General features: G+C 38.8%; 1 protein-coding gene across 1 annotated transcript in view; it reads left to right on the plus strand.

The window, feature by feature from the left end:
- DNAH7 (dynein axonemal heavy chain 7) overlaps positions 1–16,140 on the plus strand; it is a 334,446-nt gene that overhangs the window by 100,486 nt on the left and 217,820 nt on the right. Inside the window, exon 15 of the mRNA XM_003925707.3 lies at positions 2,284–2,362. Coding sequence (XP_003925756.1) covers positions 2,284–2,362 — 79 coding nt within the window. The remainder of the gene's footprint in view (positions 1–2,283; positions 2,363–16,140) is intronic.

Here is a 16,140-nt window from a genome sequence, read left to right on the forward strand (position 1 = left end):
TTTTGTGATGTGATGTGATTATTATTTTTTTCACTGCAAATGTACCTCTCAGTTGTCTGAGTTAAGGTGGTATTAAAATGTATTTGTATTTGGTTTTTTTATTGCATTTTAGGTTTTGGGGTACATGTGAAGAACATGTAAGATTGTTGCATAGGTACACACATGGCAGTGTGGTTTGCTGCCTTCCTCCCTATCACCTATATCTGACATTTCTCCCCGTGCTATCCCTGTATTCGTTTTGCACAAGTCAAGTGGATATTATCTAAATTCAGATTTTTACATTTGTGTAATCAATATGCAAAGTGGGTTTCAAAGTGGATTTAGATAGTTGTCATGGGTCCTAAGGGACCATCACATTTGAAACTTCATCTTCCTGTAATTACTCCTGAAGGCCATGATAACTTTTTTGTTGTTGTTTGAAAATTCATTTGGTGACTAACCTAGAGATTTTTAGGAAAACTAACCCATGTTAAGAAAACTCACAGAATACTAGTGTATAAAGCAGAATACCTGTTTCTTCAAGACAAGAAGTAGAAAAATATAGTCTTCCAGCAGCTAGTGGTAATGTTGCTCTGGGAACCTCTTGACTGGCATCAGTTACGTGGGTGAAAGACCCTAAATAATCAGGATTTATTTTATGATTATAGTATCAGAGAAAACAATAGATCATTAAAGATATTTCAAGCTGTATAGAAGCCTGACAGAAGTTGTATTAACCTACTGTGTGTTAGGCAGGAGACTAGCCACTTAGGCTCTAAGGCTCTAGACATGAATAAAACTGATGAAGGAAGTTAACAATGTAGGTGGAGAAATAGACACATAAGCCAGTAAGTTAAATACCATGCAGTAAGTACTGTAATGAGCCACAAGGTAAAAAGAGAAGATCAGGATTAATTTCCTCCCAAGATGGAGTTTAAGGGAGAGGGGAGAATCAGGGAAGGCTGCAAAGAGGAAATGAAATGTGGATTTTCTTTTGAAAGATAAGTGGGAGTTTGTCAGGTATACGGTATGGGTGAAAGAATTCCTGGAAGAGAAGATACTATGTAGAGGGCAGTGAGGTGTGAAAATGGAAGGGTGTATTCCAAGAACTAGGAGTGGTTTGCATTGCTTTCACAGACGGTGAGGGAAGAGAGGTGAGAGGAAAGGCTGGGGATGAAGGCACCATGTGAAAGCAGACTAGGACTTGAGTCTAGGAACAGATCATATTTTCAGCTTAAAGCAGCTTTTCTTCTAAAAGAACTGGAAGAATAGTGAAAGTGTCTTCTCGTTACTGCTGTTCACGCTGGGTGAAATATTTATTTTAATTTCATAGCTACTTCCCCTGCTTCTTAATGCTCTCTGAGCTGGTGCCAGTTCTACTTTTTCTCGTTTTCTTCTAATTATGCCTCCTGCCTCTCACCAGTCTCTCTAGGATGGACAGAGGGCTTATCAGGACTATTAAAGGAGCCACTAGATATGAATGCCTTCCACTGCTTGCCCTGCATGGTTTGACACACTACTCAGTTTTTCTCTCTGCCTGGGAGCTCAGCCCCATTGCTTTCAATGCCTCTGGGCCTGGCTTCTTCAGTCATACCTTCTGTATTCCTTATTTTGAACTTCCCCTTCCCTATTGATTTTCCCTCTGAAGCTTAAAAACATGTTGGAAACCCTTTTTCATCTCCCAACTCCAGACTTTAACCCATTATCTCCATGCTGTTCCTTTCTCCTTCATCTTTCAGCCAGTCTTATTGGAGAATTGTTCTATTAGCTTCATTTGAACTTCCTTAGCTCTTACCGCTTTTTTTTTCCTGTATGCAAAAATAAGTTCATCATTTATCTTACCAACAACCCAAATAAGTAGGAAATATTTGCATATTACTGGAAGTTTCTGAGCACACAGGCATATTTTAAACAAATCCTCCAAGTATAATCACTCCTTTCCTTTGTACTACTTTCTTCGTACCATCTCAACTAAATCTCTATCAGAGCCCTTAAAGCTCAGGCTGGAAATGATTGTTCACAGTCCTGTCTCCCTTACTGAATTGTGAGTTGCTTGAGGGCCATTATAATATCTGATTCATTTACATATTACTGTCACTTAATATTACAATTGAAAAGGTAATAGATTATTAAATGTGCACTGAATAAATAAGTAAATGTATGTAAATTTGCTTTTAGTTATTAGATATCATATAGGTAAGTTATTTTTATTTTTCATGCAATGCAATAAACAGTTTACAGTAATATATTTTAGAATTACATTTAATTGTAAATATGTAAGATTGGTTTTCTTTGGTGTTTCAGATTATGCGATGAATTTGAGAGGATAGCTGAAAAAGCTCTTAGCACTCCTCCAAATACAGCAGAACTGATGGAAATGAAGGTATTGTTTATAGCTTCTCCATAATCGTGTATGTGTCAGTTAATTATTGACACAAGAATGCAGAGTAACAAATCACCCCAAAAGTAAAGACAGATTAAAAATAATAATGCCTTTCAGTTAGCTGGGCATGGTGGTGTGCCCCTGTAGTCCCAGCTACTCGGGAAGCTGAGGCAGGAGAATCGCTTGAACCCAGGAGGTGGAAGTTGCAGTGAGCTGAGATGGGGCCACTGCACTCTAGCCTGGCAACAGAGTGAAACTCCATCTCAAAATAATAATAATAACAACTTTCAGAATACTTAGCTCATAAGTTTGCAGTTTGGTAATTTAGGCTAGATGCTTCTGGTTGGTTCTTGTGGTCTCCCTGGGGTCACTCTGTTGGGTCACTCGCTCAGCTGGGTTGACTAGCCTATCTTTCAGCAGGCTGATTTGGTTCCACTTGTCCTTCAAGCTCCAGCAGGCTCATCTGGGTATGTTCTCATGTCATGGTACAGACATACAGGCAAGCTCAGTTGTACAGGTGCTTTTCAAGACTCTGCTTGTGTCACGTGAGCTAGCATCTCATTGACCAAAACAAGTCTGATTGAGAGGACACTACGGGGCATGGATATTGGAGTGATGAATTATTGTAACAATTCAATTATCAATCAGGATATTTTTGAAGACACTCAATAATTATTACCATGCTAACAGGAACAAACCAGGTCTGTCTTGGGCAGCCTGAGCTGTGTAGTCACTCTTCATTTATTTTATCAACAAATATTTAAGCCTTAAGTGACAGTTAATTTTTTAAAAAGCTGTATTTTGTTTATATTAAGCTTTTCTGTGGTAGTTTGTTCAAATGTATTTTGGGCATAGAATTTATGGCTCTGAAGGTATTAGGTAAGTCTCACTTTCATCATTTCTCATGTTCTGTGTTTGAAGTTGGTGTAGTGTGAATGCTTGCATGATCCCCAGTGTTGGAGGTGGGGCCTAATGGGAGGTTTTTGGTGGATTCCTTATGAATGGCTTGGTGCCTTCCTGATGGTAATGAGTGACTTCTTGCTTGTCTAGTTTTCCTGAGATCTGATTATTAATAAAGAGCCTGCCACCCCCTCCTTTCTGTTCTGCTCCCTCTCTTGCCATATGTCACATTACCCCTTGCATTTTGCCATGAGTAAAAGCCTCCTGAGGCCCTGACCAGAAGTAGATGCTGGCACCATGCTTCTTGTACAGCCAGCAGAACTGTCAGACAAAAAAACTTCTTTTTTCTTTATAAATTTACCCAGCCTCAGGTATTCCTTCATGGCAACACAAAATAAATTAATACAGAAGTCTACCTAATGGCACATAAAATAGTGTTAAACAAACTAGCTAACTGCCATTTCATTGTGTATACTTTTCATTCTTACAGTATTAAGTTTTTGTGGTATTTTTTCATTTTCAAGTATTCCAAAAATCCTTCCAAATTTTGTTTTATTTTTATTTTCGTGGGTACATAATAGGTACATTTATTTATGGGGAATATAAGCAATTTTGATGTAGGCTTACAATGCGTAATAATCACATCAGGGTAAATGGTGTATCCGGCACCTCAAGTATTTATCCTTTGTGTTTCAAACAATCCAATTAGATACTTTTGGCTATTTCAAAATGTGCAATTAAATTATTGACTGCAGTTATGTTATGCTATAAAATACTAGATATTTTTTATTCTTTTGAAATATTAATCTATTTTTGTACCCATTAACCATTACCACATCCACCCACTACCCTTAAAGCCTCTGGTAACCATCCTTTTATTCTCTACTTTCATGAGTTCAATTGTTCTAAATTTTAGCTATCATCAGTAAGTGAGAACGTGAAAAATTTGTCTTTCTGTGCCTGGCTTATTTCACATAATGACCTTCAGTTCCATCCATGTTGTTGCTGTTGACTGAATCTCATTCTTTTTTATAACTGCGTCGTATACCACATTTTCCTTTTCTATTCATCTATTGATGGACACTTAACATTGCTTCCAAATATTAGGGATTGTGAATAGTGCTGCAATGAACTCGGGAGTGCAGCTATCTCTTCAATATACTGATTTCCCTTCTTTTGGATATATTCCAGCAGTGGGATTGCTGGATCATACCGTAGCTCTAGTTTTTGTTTTTCAAGAAACCTCCAAGCTGTTCTCCACAGTGGTTGTACTAATTTACATTCCCACCACCAGTGTAAGAGCTTTCCCTTTTCTCTGCACTTTCAGCAGGCTTTGTTATTGCCTGTCTTTTGGATAAAAGCCATTTTAACTGGAGTGAAATGTTATGTCATTGTAGTTTTGATTTGCATTTCTCTGATGATTGGAGATGGTGAGCACCTTTGCATATGCCTGTTAAGCCATTTGTATGCCTTCTTTTGAGAAATATTTATTGAGATAATTTTTCCACTCTTTCATCAGATTGTTCAAGATTTTTCTATAGAGTTTTTTTGAGTTCCTTACATATTCTAGTTATTAATCCCTCGTCAGATGGGTAGTTTGCTAATATTTTCTCCCATGCTCTGGGTTGTCTCTTCATGTTGTTGCCAGGCAGAAGCTTTTTAACTGGATGTGATTTCCTTTGCCGTGTGGAAGCTTTTTAGCTGGATGTGATCGCATTTGTCTGTTTTTCTTGGTTTGCTTGTGCTTGCGGAGTATTACCTAAGAAATCTTTGACAAGTCCAAGTTCCTGGAGAGTTGCTCCAATATTTCCTTGTAGCAATTTCATAGATAAAGGTCTTAGATTTAAGTCTTTAATCCATTTTGATTTGATTTTTGTATACATTGAGAGCTAGAGGTCTAGTTTCATTCTTCTGCATATGAATATCCAGTTTTCCCAGTACCATATGTTGAAGAGACTGTCATTATCCAGATGTATGTTCTTGGCATTTTTCTCAAAAATTAGTTCACTGTAGATTTATGAATTTGTTTCTGTGTTCTCCATTCTGTTCCAATAGTCTGTATGTCTCTTTTTCTGCCAGTACCATGCTGTTTTGGTTACTGTAGCTCTGTAGTATAATTGGAAATAAGGTAATGTGAATCCTCCAGTTTTGTTCTTTTTGCTCAGCTTTGGCTATTCTGGGTCTTTTGTGGTTTCATATAGATTTTAAGATTTTATTTTCTATTTCTATGAGAAATGTCATTGGCATTTTGATAAGGATTGCATTGAATGTGTATATTGCTTTGGGTAGCATGGACATTTTAACAATATTGGATTCTTCTAATTTATGAACATGGAATATCTTTTCTTTTTTGGTGTCATCTTCAGTTTCTTTCATCATTGTGTTATAATTTTGATGGTAGAGATTTTTCACTTCTTTGGTTAATCCTGGGTATTTAATTTTATTTGTGGCTATTGTAAATGGGATTACTTTCTTGATTTATTTTTCAGATTGTCCACCTTTGGCATATATAAATGCTACTGATTTCAGTATGTTAATTTTATATCCTGTAACTTTATCAAATTTATCAGTTCTAACAGATTTTTGGTGGAGTCTTTAGGATTTTTCAAATATAACATTTTCTTCTAACAAGAATAATTTGACTTATTATTTAGATGATTTTATTTCTTGTCTTATCTGATAGCTCTAGCTTGGACTTCTAGTACTATGTTGAATAACAGTGGTGAAAATGGGCATCCTTGTTTTGTTCCAGATTTTACAGGAAAGGCTCTCAGTTTTTCCCCATTCAGTATGATACTAGCTGTGAGTCTGTCCTATTGCTTTTATTGTATTAACATGTGACATGTGGTCCTCCTGTGCAGTTTTGGAGGTTGTTTTGTTTTTGTTTGTTTTTTGTTTTTTTTTAATCAGGAAGCAATATTGAATTTTATTAATTTTTCAGCATCAATCAAAATGGTCATATGAATTTTGTTCTTCATTCTGCTGATACGCTGTATCACATTGATTTCCATATGTTGGGTCATCCTTGCATCCCTGGGATAAATTCCACATGGTCCTGATAAATAACCTTTTAATGTGTTGTTGAATTCAGCTTCCTAGTATTTTGTTTTTGTTTTTAAATATATATATATATATATATTTAATTATTTATATATATATATAATTATTGCACTTTAGCTTCTGGGGTACATGTGAAGAACATGCAGAATTGTTGCATAGGCACATACATAGCGATGTGGTTTGCTGCCTTCATCCACATCACCTATATCTGGCATTTCTCCCCATGTTATCCCTCCCCAACTCCCTACCCACCACTGTCCCTCCCCTAGTCCCCCCCAACAGATCTCAGTGCGTGATGCTTCCCTCCCTGTATCCATGTGTTCTAATTGTTCAACACCCACCTATGAGTGTGAACATGTGGTGTTTGATTAGAAGAGATATGCCTGGTAGAATTTGGCTGTAAACCCATCTGGACCTGAGCTTTTTTTGAGTGATAGGCTATTAATTGCTGCCTCAACTTCAGCCCTTGCTACTGGTCTATTCAGGTTTCAACTTCTTCCTGGTTTAGGCTTGGGAGGATGCAAATGTCCAGGAATTTATCCATTTCTTCCAGGTTTACTGGTTTATGTGCATAGAGTTGTTTGTAATAATCTCTGGCGGTAGTTTATATTTCTGGGGAATTAGTGGTGATATCCCCTTTATCTTTTTTTATTGCATCTATTTGATCATTCTCTCTTTTCTTATTAATTTGGCTAGTTGTCTATTTTGTTAATCTTTTAAAAAATCCAGCTCTTTAATTTATTAATTTTTGAAGGCTTTTTGGTGTCTCTATCTGCTTCAGTTCTGCTCTGATCTTAGTTATTTCTTGTCTTCTAGCTTTTGAGTTTTTTTAAATCTTGCTCTTCTAGCTCTTTCAATTTTGACAATAGGGTGTTGATTTTAGATCTTTCCTTGATTCTCATGTCAGAATTTATTGCTTATAGATTTTCCTCTAGACACTGCTTTAAATGTGTCCCAGAGATTCTGCTACATTGTGTCTTCATTCTCATTGGTTTTGAAGAACATCTTTATTTCTGCCTTCATTTCATTGTTTATCCCATTAACATTCAAGAGCCAGTTATTCGTTTTGCATGGAGTTGTGCAGTTCTGAGTTAGTTTCTTAATCCTGAGTTCTAATTTGATTGCACTGTTGTCTGAAAGACTGTTTTTTATGATTTCCATTCTTTTGCATTTGCTGAGGAGTGATTTACTTCCAATTATGTGGTCAATTTTAGTGTAGGTGTCATGTGGTGCTGAGTAGAGTGTATATTCTGTGGATTTGGTGTGGAGAGTTCTGTAAATGTCTATTCGGTTTGCTTGGTCGAGATCTGAATTCAAGTCCTGGATATCTTTGTTAATTTTCTATCTTACTGATCTGTCTAATATTGACAGTGGAGTGTTAATGTCTCCTACTATTATTGTGTGAGAGGCTGAGTCTCTTTGTAGATCATTAAGAACTTGCTTTATGTGTCTGGGTTTTCCTGTATTGGGTGTGTATATATTTAGGATCGTTAGCTCTTCTTGATGCATTGATCCTTTTACCATTACGTAGTGTCCTTCTTTGTCTCTTTTGATCTTTGTTGGTTTAAAGTCTACTTTATCAGAGACTAGGATTGCAACTCCTGCTTTTTTTGCTCTCCATTTGCTTAGTAAATCTGCCTCCATCCCTTTATTTTGAGCCTATGTGTATCCTTGCATGTGAGATGGATTTCCTGGATACAGCATACCAATGAGTTTTGACTTTTTATCCAATTTGCCAGTCTGTGTCTTTTGATTGGGGCATTTAGCCCATTTACATTTAAGGTTACTATTGTTATGTGTGAATTTGATCCTGCCATTTTGATGCTAGCTGGTCGTTTTGCCCATTAGTTGACGCAGTTTCTTCGTTGTGTTGATGCTGTCTACCATTTGGTATATTTTTTGGAGTGGCTGTTATTGGTTGTTCCTTTCAATGTATAGTGCTTGTTTTAGGAGTTCTTGTAAAGCAGGCCTGGTGGTGACGAAATCGCTGAGCAATTGCTTGTTCATAAAGGGTTTTATTTCTCCTTTGCTTATGAAGCTTAGTTTGGTTGGATATGAAATTCTGGGTTGAAAGTTCTTTTCTTTAAGGATGCTGAATATTGGCTCCCACTCTCTACTGGCTTGTAGGGTTTCTGCTGAGACATCCACTGTGAGTCTGATGGGCTTCCCTTTGTGGGTAACGAGACCTTTCTCTCTGGCTGCCTTTAGCATTTTTTCCTTCCTTCCAACCCTGGTGAATCTGATGATTGTGTGCCTTTGGGTTGCTCTTCTTTAGGAATATCTTTGTGGTGTTCTCTGTATTCCCTGAACTTGAATATTGGCCTACCTTGCTAGGTTGGGAAAGTTTTCCTGGATAATATCCTGAAGAGTGTTTTCCAGCTTCGATTCATTCTCTCAGTCACATTCAGGTACACTTCCAGCCTTGTTTCCCTGCTGGTGAGGAGTTGTGATCCATTGGAGGAAGAGAGGCATTCTGGTTTTGAGTGTTTTCATTCTTTTTGTGCTAGTTTCCTCCCATCTTTGTGGATTTATCTATCTGTCATCTTTGTTGTTGGTGACTTTCGGATGAGGTGTCTGAGTGGACATCCTTTTTGTTGATGATGAAGTTATTTCTTTGTGTATTTTAGTTTTTCTTGTAATAGTTAGGCTCCTCTGCTATAGAACTCCTGGAGGTCCACTCCAGATCCTGCTTGCCTGGGGTTCACCTGCAGCAGCTTCAGAACAGTAAGGGTTGCTGCCACTTTGTTCTTCTGTTATGTTTGTCCCAGAAAGATACCCGCCAGATGTCAGCCTGAGCTCTCCTTTATGAGGTGTCTCTTTGGATATACGGGGGTCAGGGAGCTGCTTGAGGAAACAGTCTGTCCCTTAAAGGAGCTCAAGTGCTGAGCTGTGAGCTTCATTGTTCTGTTTGGAGCTACTGGGCAGGTACATTTAAGTCTGCTGCAGCAGAGCTTCTAACCACCCTTTTTTCCCAGATGCTCTGTCCCGGGAAGGTGGGGCTTTATTTATAAGTTCCTTACATGCTGCTGCCTCTTTTCAGAGATACCCTGCCCAGCAAGAAGGTAGCCTAGTCACAGTCTGCCAGCAGAGGCATTGCTGAGCTGCCATGGGCTCTGCCCAGATGCTCTGTGAACTTCATTGTGGTTTTGTTTATAGAGGTATAGTTAGAACTGCCTCGGTAATGGCGGTCTGCCTCAGCAATGGTGTACTCTCTCTAATGGCGGACTGCCTCAGTAATGGTATACTGTCTCTAATGGCTGACTGTCTCAGTAATGGCGGACTGCCTAGGTAACGATGGACTGCCTCAGTAATGGCGGACTTCCTAGGTAATGGTGGACTGCCTCAGTAATGGCAGATGCTCATCCCCCACACAGAGTTGGACTGCCCTGGGTCCAGCTGTGCTTGCTGTGAAACTCTTAATCCAGGGCGTTTCAGATTGCTGGTCTTTGTTGGGGTGGGACTCACTGAGCCAGATAACCAGGCTCCCTGTTTCAGCCCCTTCTTTTTCAGTTGAATGGGCAACTCTATCTCCCAGGCATTCCAGGCACCAGTTTAAATGGTGCCCAGATTTGTGTGAGTTTTTGTGCGGAGACCTGCTGTACTGGCTCAAACAGCCATGCTGGAGACTCATGGCACTTTTCCGCCCGGGAATCTCCTGGTCTGTGGGCAGTAAAAATTCATTTGGAAATGTGATGATCCCTCACTCTCTGCGTTCTTGCTGGGAACTGCACTCCAAAGCTGTTTCTGTTTGGCCATCTTGGATCCTAGTTTGCTGGTATTTTGTTGAGGACTTTTGGATCAATATTTATCAGAGATGTTGTCTTAAAATTTTCTTTTTTTTATGCATCTTTGTCTAGTTTTGGTGTCAGAGTAATACTGACCTCATAGAATGATTTTGAAAGTATTTTCTCCTTGCATTAGTTTATTCTCATGCTGACATGAAGAAATACCTGAGACTGGGTGATTTACAAAGGAAAGAGGTATAATTGACCAACAGTTCTGCAGGGCTGGGAGGTTTCAGAAAACTTGCATTCATGGCAGCAGGGAAAGCAAACACGTCCTCCTTCATGTGGCAACAGGAAGGCAAAGAATGAGCTAAGTGGTGCGGAAAAGCCCCTTATAAAACCATCAGCTCTCCTGAGAATTCAATTACTATCATCAGAACAGCCCGAGGGTAACCACCCCCATAATTCAATTACCTCCCACTGGGTCTTTCCCATGACACATGGTTGTTATGGGAACTACAATTCAAGATGAGATTTGGGTGGGACCCACAGCCAAACCATATCACTTCTCTGTTTTTTTGTTCTTTGTTTTGTTTGTTTGACTAGTTTAAGTAGGATTGGTTACTACTTCTGTAAAGGTTTGGTGGAATTCAGCAGTGAAGCCATCATGTCCTGGGCTTTTCCTTGTTGGGACACTTTTTATTACGGATTTGATCTTGTTACTTGATCTTGTTACCTGTTGGTCTGTTCAGGTTTTGAATTTCTCTGTGGTTTATTTAGTCTTGGTAGTTTGTACGTGTGTAGGAATTTGTCCATTTCTTCTAGGTTTTCCAATTTATTGGCATATAGTTGCCCATAGTAACCTCTAATGATGCTCTGAATTTCTGTGGTTTTGATTGTCATGTCTTCCTTTTCATCTCTGACTTTGAGTCTTTTCTCTTTTTTTCTTAGTCTGGCCAAATGTATGTCAGTTTTGTTTAGCTTTTTGTAAAACCAACTTTGCAATTCATTTTTTTGGTATTGTTTTCTTCATTTCAATTTCATTTATTTCTGCTCTGATGTTTATGAATTATTTTCTTCCACTAATTTTGAGTTTGGTTTGCTCTTGGTTTTAGAATTATTTAAGATTCATAGGTATGTTGTTTATTTGAAGTTTTTCTACTTTTTAATTTAGCCACTTGTAGCTGTAAAGTTCCCTCTTTGTGTGGCTTTTGCTATATCTCATATGTTTTAATATGTTGTATTTCCATTATCACTTGCTCCAAGAAATTTTTTCAGTTTCCTTCTTAATTTCTTCATTGACCCACTGATCATTCTGGAGCATATTGTTTAATTTCCATGTGTTTATGTGGTTTCCAAAATTATTCTTGTTACTGATTTCCTGTTTTGTTCCATTGTGGTCAGAGGATATGCTTGATATTATTTCAATTTTTTAAATGTTTTAAGATTTATTTGGTATCTAATATATGGTTTATCCTTGAGAATGATCCATGTGCTGCAGAGAAAGTTGTGTATTCTGCAGCCATTGGATGAAATGTTCTGTAAATATCTATTAGGTCCATTTGATCTGTAGTGCAGATTAAATCTGATGATTCTTTGTTGATTTTTTTATATGAACTATTTTTGCATACAATCTTTTTTTGTATGACATGTTCTGTATGAATGTTGAAAATGCAGTATTTAAGTCTCCAGCTATTATTGTATGGAGGTCTATCTCTCTGTTTAGCTCTAATAATATTTGCTTAATATACATGGTACTCCAGTGTTGGGTGCATATATATGTTCAATTGTTATATCCTCTGGCTGAATTGGCCCCATAACATTATACAGTGACCTTCTTTGTCTGTTTTTATAGCTTTTGATTTGAAATCTACTTTTTTTCATATAAGTGTAGTTACTCTGGGTCTTTTTTGGTTTTCATTGGTATGGAATATCTTTATCCATCTCTTACTGTCAGGCTATGTGGATCTTTATAAGTGAAGTGTGTTTCTCGAAGGTGACAGATTATTGGGTCTTGTTTTATAATCTATTCACCAAGGCCATGTCTTTGGGTTAGAGACTTTAGTCGATTTAAACTTGATGTTATTATTGTTGTTATTGATAATTTTGATTGATAAGTAAGGATATACTCCTGCCATTTTATCATTTGTTTTCTGGTTGTTTTGTGTCTTCTCTTCCTTTTTTCCTGTCTTCCTTTTAGTGAAGGTGATTTTCTCTGATGATATGCTTTAGTTTCCTGCTTTTCATTTTTTGAATATTTGTTGGATGTTTTTTGATTTGAGGTTACCATAAAGTTTGCAAATAATATCTTATAATTTATTTTAAATTGTTGACAACACTGATTGCATAAACAAATAAGCAAGCAAAAAGAAAATTTATTTTGACTCTATCCCCTGCTTTTTAACATTTTTTTGTTTCTGTTTATATCTTATTGTACTATTTGTCTTGAAAAGTTGTTATAGTTCTTTTTTATCAGTTAATCTTTCTTTCTAGTTAACATATATCTATATAGTTTACATACCACAAGTACAGTGTTATAGTAGTCTGTGTTTTTCTGTTTCCTTACCATGATCAATGAGTTTTGTACCTTCAGATGATTTATTATTGCCCATTATTGTTATTTTCTTTCAGATTGAAGAATTCCCTTTAGTATTTCCTGTAGGACAGGTCTGATGTTGATGAAATCCCTCAGCTTTTGTTTGTCTGGGAAAGTCCTTTTTTCTCTTCCATGTTTGAAGGATATTTCTACCAGATTTACTATTCTAGGGTACAAGTTTTTGTTTTTGTTTTTCTTTCAGCACTTTAAATATGTCCTGCCACTCTTTCCTGGCTGGTGAGGTTCCCATTGAAAAGTCTGTAGTCAGACATGTTGGAGCTCCATTGTGGGCTATTTGTTTATTTTCTCTTGCTGCTTTTAGGATCCTTTCTTTATTTTTGACCTTTGGGAGTTTCATTATTAAATGTCTTGAGGTAGTCTCTCCCTCTCTCTTTTTTTTTTTTTTTTTTTTTTTTTTTTTGAGATTGAGTCTTGCTCTGTTGCCCAGGCTGGAGTGCAACAGTGCAATCGCAGTTCACTGCAACCTCTGCCTCCTGGGTTCAAGCAATTCTCTTGCCTCAGCCTCCCAAGTTGCTGGGATTACAAGTACCTGCCAGCATGCCTGGCTAAATTTTTTTGTATTTTTGTAAAGATGGCCTTTCACCATGTTGGTCAGGCTGATCTCAAACTCGTGACCTCAGGTGATCCACCTGCCTCTGCCTCCCAAAATGCTGGGATTACAGGTGTAAGCCACCACTCCAAGCTTGAGGTAGTCTTTATTGGTTTCAGTCTGCTTGGTATTCTATAACCTTCTTATACTGAAATATTGATATTTTTCTCTAAGTTTGGAACATTTATGTTATCTGCCTTTTGAATAAACTTTCTACCTGTATCTCTCTCTCTACCTTCTCTTTAAGGCCAATAACTCTTAGATTTTCCCTTTTGAGGCTATTTTCCAGATCCTATTGGTGTACTTCTCTTTTTTATTCTTTTGTCTCCTCTGACTGTGTAGTTTTAGATAGCCTGTCTTCAAGCTATTTCTTTTCTTCTGCTTGATCAACTCTACTATTAAGAGTCTGATGCATTCTTTAATATGTCAGTTGCATTTTCAACTCCAGAATTCATTCTTCATTCTTTTTAATTATTTCAAATTATTTGTTAAATTTATTTGATGAGATTCTGAGTTCCTTCTCGATCTTATTTTGGATTTCAAAGAGTTTCCTGAAAACAGCTATTTTGAATTCTCTGAAATGTCATATATCTCTATCTCTTTGGGTTTGTCTCTTTGGTACCTTATTTAGGTTGTTTTGTGTGGTTATATTTTCATGGATGGCCTTGATGCTTGTGGATATTCACTGGTGTCTGGGCATTGAAGAGTTAGATATTGTACTCTTAGCATCCTGAGCTTGTTTGTACCCTCCTTCTTGAGAAGACTTTCCACGTATTTGAAGGGACTTGAATGTTGTGATCGAAGTTTTTGGTCACTTTTTTCATATAAGTATTAGGGGCAACACCAAGCTTGGTAAAACTATGGATCTCACAATTCTTTTAGACTTTATCCAAGACCACCAAGGCAGCCTTGTAGAGGTACTGCCTTGGTGGTCTTCGATAAAGTCTAAAGGAATTGTCTTGATTACCAGAGACTCTTATTCTCATCCCTTAATTTCTCCAAAATAATTGCAGTCTTTCTCTCTATGCTGAGCTGCCTGGAACTGCAGAAGGGGTGACACAAGCACCCTTGTGACCATCATCACTGGGACTGGGTGTGGTCTGAACTGAAACCAGCACAACTCTGGGTCTCATTTAAGGCCCATGGTAACCTCTGCCTTGCTACTGCATTTGTTCTTTCAAGGCCCTAGGGCTCTACAATTAGGAGATGGTGAAGCCATCCAGGCATGTATTATTTCCTTCACATCAGTGAGTTCCCCCTTTCCCGAGTGTTCCTGAGGTGTGCTGCCTGGGAGTCAGGGCCTGGAGTTGGAAACCTTACAGTTCTATCTGGTATTCTACTCTATTGCAGCTGAACTGCATCCAGATCACAAGACAAAGTCCTTCCCACTCTTCCCTTCCCTTTCGATAAGTAGAGGAGACTCTCCCTGTGTCCACCACCACCACAGGTCCATGAGGAGTATTGCCAGGCCACAGCCAATGTCACTTAAGGCCAAGGGATCTTAAGTCAGGTTGTGTTACCAAACCTAGGACCCACTTTCACAGAAGTGGGCTCCCCTGTGGCCCAAGATAGGTCCAGATATTCCTTCCAAGAGCTAAGGCCTAGAATTGGGGACCCCAGGATCCCACTTCCTACTCTACCACACAGTGGCCTAGTTGCCGGGCTGACATAGCTAAGCTCCAAGTCTTCTTTACTCTTCCCTCTGCTTTTCTGAAGCAGAAGGAGTCTCTCCTGCTAGCCACTATATGTATGAATGTGCCAGATCATACCTGAAGCCAGGACACCTCAGGGTCTCACCCAAGGCCCAGGGTCTTTCCCAACTGGCTACTGCTCCTGATTATTCAGTACCCAAGGGCTCTTTAGTCATCAAGTGATGAATTTTGCCAGGAGTGCATTCCTCCCTTCAAGCCAGCAGGTTCCCTTCTGGCCCAGGGTGTGTCTAGAAATGTCTTCTAGGAGCTAGGGCCTGGGATGGGGGCCTCACGACTCTACCCAGTGCCCTATCCTACTGTGGCTGAGCTGGTATCCAAATTGCAAGACAAAGTCCTCTTTACTCTTTTCTGTCCTCTCCTCAAGTGGAATGAAGTGATCTTGTTTGAAGCAGTTAGCTGTGCTGCTTCAGGTTGGGGGAGGGATGGTACAACCCAGAAGTCAAAAGTCTTTAACTGCTGACTAGGTCACCTGTTCCCCAAGGCCACTGGCTTTGACCCCACACAGCATTAAAACTTCCCTAGGAGTTGCAGTTCTTGTGGCCTAGACTGCATTTCAAGTTGTTTAGGGCCTCAGAGCACTTTAGCCCATGGTGGTAAGGTTTGCCAAAAGTCAGGTTGTAACATCTGGAATGGGTGATTTCCCTCTGGCTAGGGCTGATCTAAATGCTCCCCCTCCTTTGGCATTGGCTGAGGTCTGCCCATTTTGGCAGCACCGAGTTCCAATGCAAAGTCTCACTCTCCCTCCGTAAGAACACAGATTCTCAGTGCCTCACAGCTGATGCTGGGGCTGGGGAAGGATGGCATCCACAAAGACTATCTTTCCTTCCCTCTTCAGTGCCTCTTTCAGTAAGACGAAGTTAATACCAGGTACTGTGATCACTCACTTGATTTTTTATTTTCATGAAAGTGCTTTTTGGTTTAGATAGTTGTTAAATTTGATTTTTTTTTTTTTTTTTAAGATGGAATCTCACTCTGTCACACAGGCTAGAGTGCAGTGGCACAATCTTGGCTCGCTGCAACCTCCGCCTTCCGGATTCAAGCAATTCTCCTGTCTTAGCCTCCCGAGTAGCTGGGATGACAGGTGCCCACCACCATGCCTGGCTAATTTTTGTATTTTTAGTAGAGATGGGGTTTCACCATATTGATCTCGCTGGTCTCGAACTCCTGACCTCAGA

The sequence above is a fragment of the Saimiri boliviensis genome, chromosome 5 (assembly GCF_048565385.1).
Source record: "Saimiri boliviensis isolate mSaiBol1 chromosome 5, mSaiBol1.pri, whole genome shotgun sequence".
In the NCBI taxonomy this organism is placed as follows: Eukaryota; Metazoa; Chordata; class Mammalia; order Primates; family Cebidae; genus Saimiri; species Saimiri boliviensis.